At 38.1% G+C, this 6345-nt stretch overlaps 1 protein-coding gene across 1 annotated transcript in view; it reads right to left on the minus strand.

The window, feature by feature from the left end:
* The window catches only part of adss2 (adenylosuccinate synthase 2), a 28971-nt gene that overhangs the window by 12613 nt on the left and 10013 nt on the right, over positions 1-6345 (minus strand). The window contains exon 2 of the mRNA XM_024297796.1: positions 2719-2821. Within this exon, the coding sequence (XP_024153564.1) occupies positions 2719-2821 (103 nt within the window). The remainder of the gene's footprint in view (positions 1-2718; positions 2822-6345) is intronic.

A 6345-nucleotide genomic window follows, 5' to 3' on the forward strand; every position in this document is an offset into this window, starting at 1 on the left:
CTCAGTTCTTTTTTCATTAATATTAATTATTGTTTAAAAGTAGGAAATATGTTACGTTTTAAGAACCAAATAAAACTCAAACTTCAAAAGTTTAAAAGTTGAAATTTTAGAAATTTAAACAAAGAGGACCAGATACTCTAAATATGTCAGCGAACTGATCACAAGTTTTTTGATGCTCTTAAAGACAACAGTTTCATTTCACCTTCAGGAAGGATTTAAAAACACAACTGGAGTCAGATCAGTTCACTGAGTGACCACTAGGGGGCCTTCAATACAAAGAGAACTTTTAATCAGCAATAAAATTCAGCCCAAACTACAAAAATGAAAATACTTAAGTTTGATTGCAAAACATGTTTTTTACACTTGTGTGGATTGATCACAAATCAGTGGATCAAATGACCTCCAGTCTGACCACCTCTCTATACAACTATGGGTTACTACATCTAAAACAACCCTATGATACATTTAAGTATCCATCCATCTTCTTCCTCTCATCCAGTCCCAGCAAGGATGCTCAGATTTCCATGTCCCGGGTCACTTCCTCCGGCTCCTCGCCCCATCTCCACCCACCCAGAGAGGGCAAACTACATTCTGCACAGGATTTCTGGGGATCATTTGATCATTTTTGGAGGATGTTACTTTTTGATGAAATCCCAGAAAACTCAGAAACTTGAAAAAACTGACAGTTCTTCAAACTTCCTGATGTCTCGAAGGTGAAAATGATCGACTGGGTTCCATCTTGAATTGAAAAACGTACTGGAAAACGAACGATGAAGCTAAATTTGAAAACAAACGTCATTTCTACAAGCAGCTGGAGCGTCCGTGCTGTTATACTGCTGTTAATAAGATACTTCACTGTGTATCTTTAATATAGCCTCTATTTGGACAGCTACACTGTCAATATTGCCAAGGAAATTAATTTAACATTTCCTCTTAATTATTTTGTTAACTCTTAGAACTCTAACTTTTAAAACATTTTTGATTTTTAAAATGGATTTAGAAAAAGTTAAATATCAGGAATGATTATAGGTGGAACTAAAACTTGATTTTAATTGTAAACAAAACAGAGTTATGACACGACTGGCTTCTATATCGAACAGACTTGTAGAACAGGTTGTTTTATCACAGAGATTTTTGTGGTTTCTTTCCTACATTTTCTTGCCTGAGTTGATCCGTGACTTAGTGCTAGATTAGAGCTTTTTTCACTGTCTCATGCAATAAACTGGGATATTTCATGGATTAATCGCATTCTTTTTTATTTTTGGTTCAGAGAAGAATAAATAAAACAGAAAAGTGAAAAAGTCTGACTTTATGAATTCATGTTTTTGTTTTAATTTGGAAAAGTGGTTAAAAGATGTTTCAAAATAAAGGTCAGGAACAGCTTTTTGTGTTCAAAGTTACAAAAGTTACAGAAAAAAAGGTTTTTTTTTATGGAAAAGCGTACATTGTTCTCTCATTCTTGCGTTAGATCTGCTTCTGCTCATTTTACTTCTAAATAAATGAACTGGAAACATAAAAACAAGAAAACAGGTAAAGGGTATCTACCCAGCAGGCAGAGCTGACCAAGTTAAATGTTAAAAAGTCTGACCCAGATAAAAATGTGAGAAGTAAGCTCATGCAGGTTTTAAATTAGATGCAGGGTCACATTAAAGAGAATACAACCATAAATATAGTTATATATTAAAAAGGACTTTGCAAAATAATCACTTATATTGTTAAAAGTCACCTGAAGCTGAAAGAAAAACATATAATTAGTCTACAAAATGCAAAAAAAAGTTATAACCTGCTGATAATACACTGATGTTTTTTTCAGATATTTTTTTGTGTCCTGATCTGATCTATCTTGTTATCAGATCATGTAATATAAAAACAGGCTTCCTGACTGGTTCACTACATTTCCAACACATTCTCATTCCCAGGTTGTCACATATTGACGTTTGGTTAACGATCCACCGCGTCAAAATGTGACGTTTTTGCGGTCACCAACTCGTCGTTTTTGACGTGCTGGCTGTTCCCATTAAATCATGGGTCCGGACAGTTGTCGGACGCGGTACAAGTACCCAAACCCTAGCCCAGTCTGCATGGTATGTCATTGTGTTTGCTTGGGTTTCACTTGACAAAATTAAAAAAAAAGTTTGCTGTTTCTGTTTTTAATGTGAAGTAATCAATGATTCCTCTGAACAAGAAGATACTAAAGTCTAAAAGTAAGAATTAATTAAATAATATGGTCCTTGCCATCAGTACCTGATGCTGCGGGCCATAATAACAGGGCAGACAAACTGAATATTTCTACAGAAGCTGAGTTTAGATTCTGAAGAAATGAAACGATCAAAACAAATACTTTCTAAATTGCTGATCATAACTGTGGGCGAGGCGAGTTCCTGACACATTTGCTGCACAACTGCAGACGTCTGTGTGCAGAGCAGACTTATACATCCAAGAGAGACAAACGGAGATGTCATTAGGTAAAAGAGTGCGGAGCATCGGAGGCTTTGTGGGCATCGCCGGCCTCCATTAGCTAATGAAGTTACTGCAGATGGGTGGAAGTTATGGAGCCTGCAGTCTGGCACTGAATCACGCTTTCACACTCGCTGCAGTGGTCATGAAAATCGCCGCGATGAGCAGCCAGCTAAAGTGAATCTTCATCAGCGTATCTGAGAAAACTGCAACACCCCCCCAACTGGATGAGTGGATGACAGCGAGGGCATTTCTACCCACCGATGAAGGCAGTAACCTTGGGGTTGATGATGCCGCTGGGTAGGAGGTGGAAGTCGTACTCTACCGAGTCCACAACCACAGTGTGCCCGGCGTTGTTGCCTCCCTGCAGGGTAGAAACACAAGACGAGAGTGAGACACAGAACCCGAGGACAGGCTGAACGGCTCGGCGAGTAGAGACAAGCATCAACTTTTGATCCCCGTCTGTGTTGTATCTCAGAAGCTCATTGTTTAGCCACATCTCAAGGTGAAGTCTGACTGACAAACCCAAGGTTTGACATGTTAGCTGGGTTACTATTATGTACAAAGTACTTCACACTTTGACCGTTCTTTATAGTCTGTTTAGTTTTTACCTATTGTGCATATTTTATGACTCCATCTGTGCATCTGTAAAAACTACAGGCATGAAGCCCAATGAGGCAAATTGAATTTGTGATATTGGGCTATATAAATAAAATTGAATTGAATTGAATTGAACTTGAAAATCAAGAACTCATATGGAACAGACGAAAAAAACAGCTCCGGGGAGTGCGGGGTAGAACCAAATTCCTGTTTAAGGTTTGGTGGTTAGTCATACCAACTAGCACAAAAAATGCATGATGATTGCACAGGGTTGAGTAACCTCTAGAAACTAATCACAATAAAGTAACATAAACCAAATTTGACTAAAAAGACAGATCAAAAAACTTATTTTGAAGTTTTAATTATCAACTTCTACACTCAGAAAGTCCTCCCCCACTCCCTGGGGGAGGGGTGGGTTGCAGACACAGCTGCACTCGGGAACCATTTGATGGTTTAACCCCCCAATACAACCCCTTAAAGGGCCTAAATCACACAAAATCAACTTTATTGAGCTTTTAAGTGTATTATAATGTTCATTCCCCACTAAAAACATCTCTAAAGTAATATTTTGATCCATTCATCCCTGAGTATTCTTCTAAAACCCTGCTCCCTCTCTCAATCCACCAAAACAAGCGGGTCTTCACATTATGACATCACAAATTGGGGAACTGCCCCTTTCATTAAGAGTCTGTGCTACCAGCACTGCCCCCAGGCTAACACACCTTATTCCAGGGATGTCAAACATACGGCCCGCCAGATGGTTTAATCCGGCCCAGTCATAAAGACAAAAATATATAAGGATGTTGAAAAAAAAGCAAGTTTCAAGGCCATTCCTGTGGGAAGTTGTGTTTTTTTTAAAGAAATGGCTGCAATGCGCAATTCTGCCAACAGGGGGAGCAAAGGAAAGAAATACCGGGAAAGAAGCACGAGTCACATCTGGTTATTATACATTATATGGTTCTGTTACCAGCCAGCCTCACAGCTGTTACTATAGAAATGATCAGGTGTGACACCACAATTACCGAAATGTCGTTGTCAAAAAGATAAAAATAATACTAGCTCTAATAATAATAATAACAATAATAATAAGTGATTAGAACAAGTTGACGATAGGCTACTTTGCTGTTATGTTAGTGGTCCGCCCGCTTGAGATCAGATGGGTTGAATGCGGCCCCTGAACCAAAATGAGTTTGACACTCCTGCTTTATACCAAAGTTCGGTTGAACACTCGATTCTAATTGGCTGCTGGGTGTGGATTACCACCTAAGGTGTCACCGGTGACGCTTAATCACAAAATCTTTATTGTACTTTAACTTTTCAACTGTTAACACGATTCTAGTAGATTCTGAAGGAGAAAAGCGGCGCAACACTGGAGCTCCGGTGTTAAAGGGTTAAAAAATAAGTTCCGGTCAAGTAGCCCAAATGTTCTATATCACTGTGCAGGCTTCTTTAAAACACATCATTTCTACATTTTTAAAAAATGTGGAACTTATGTGCAAACATTTGTTTTTCTACTAAAAAAAAAGCCATTTACAAATCATCAACATCTAAAAAAATGTTTCTCATGTGTAACTATTCAGTTACATGTTGCTTGAAAAAAATTAACATTTTTGTCAATTTTTTTTCAGTTAATATAACTGAAAATATACTTTAGCATTTTAAGTATATTTGGGGGCTCATCCGGGATCTATACCATCTGGGCAGTGACCGTGTGCCTATTGGGGCCGTAACAGAAATAAAAAATGTATTTTGGGAAAATAATCCATATCATGATATGCAGTTTTTTTCTATATCGCCCAGCACTACTCTGAACTGATGCTTTATTTAAACTATCGTGACGATCAGTAGTTATATAGGTTTCCTTTACCGGTGCAGTCGAGGTCGTGTCGGCTCGTCGTGTTACCTTGGCAACACGCCACATCATGTATCAAATAGTCCACTTTTTGTGATCAAGCGATCTAAACCAAAGAAATAACAAGAATAAAGTACTAAATATAATTAAATATGTATTTCTTTTGTAAGAGACCATGGTATGAGTGGGATAATTCCCTTCGAAGTGTGCATTATTAGAAACTAATGCCCTTTGCGGAAGCAAGTGAGACTTTTATGGCATGCATTAATTTCTAATAATGCACACTGTGTTGGGAATTATCTTTCCTTACCCACTTTCTCTGCAGAACTAGTGGTGCTTCACAAAATGCTTTCATTTTTTATACACAAAATACACATCACCTTTGCAAAAGTCTGGATATTGCTTGTTTTCGTGGGTGTTACGGTCCCAATTAGCCAAAAAAACTACAATTTCAGGAATGTGAAGGGCTCGTCCTTCAGACTGTCCACTGAGTCTTTCTACTAGTGTCTTTTTTTATTAAGGTTTTTTTTTATTTAAACTACAGAGTTCTGCAGATACATCCGGAGCGTTTGCAAGAATGAAGATCTATCAAACTTTACAGAGTTGCAACAGTTCTCCGCCCACAACGACTTTTCGTATTACAACAGACTCTAAAAATGTAACCAAAAGAGGAAGGAACTAGTGTCAAAACAGAACCTGCTATGTTCCTCACTGTGAGACGCTTAACAGCAAAGAAACTATGACAAATCATACAATTAAAGAAAAAAATGATATTAAAATTACAAAGTAAATAAAAAGTGTGGATCTGCAGTCACTACTTCCACCCTGTGACCACTTTGTGCTCCCCACTTAGTGGAAATAAATCAAAGCCAACATGTGCTCTGGCCACATAAAGTTATTCCTGGCCGCAGCAGTGCCCTGAAGGTGACGAGGGGGAACATGTGATAGGTTAGGGGGCGAGTGTGCCTCACCTGTTCAGATTCGACTTTTACGATCCACCATAGAAGCAAGGAACTCTGGTCTTCATGCGGTCACATGATCAGACCCCATCCTGACAAATTTAACTTTCAGTCAGCTGTTGCTTTCTTGGGGTTTGTGCTGGCGGACAGTGAAGTTTATCAGACCGCCTCAGAAAAAAGGAAATGTTATAATCCAAACTAATAAAACATTTCTTTTCTGAGGATACACATGTATATAAATAAAACGGATTTCTTGTCAAGTGCCAGTTTTGTCATAACCTATAAACACTAATATTTTCCCACAGTACTGAATCCACATACAGGAGAAGTTTATTCGCGTACCAACCACTAAATACTAGTTTAAAAAATACTTCCGGATTGGAAGAGTATCATCCGATATGTGTGTACATAATTCTAGAATTGTAACTCATACATTTTGTGTGTAACTTTGTGTATTTGCAATCGTGTATTCACGTG

Source organism: Oryzias melastigma, linkage group LG15, assembly GCF_002922805.2.
Source record: "Oryzias melastigma strain HK-1 linkage group LG15, ASM292280v2, whole genome shotgun sequence".
Taxonomy (NCBI): Eukaryota; Metazoa; Chordata; class Actinopteri; order Beloniformes; family Adrianichthyidae; genus Oryzias; species Oryzias melastigma.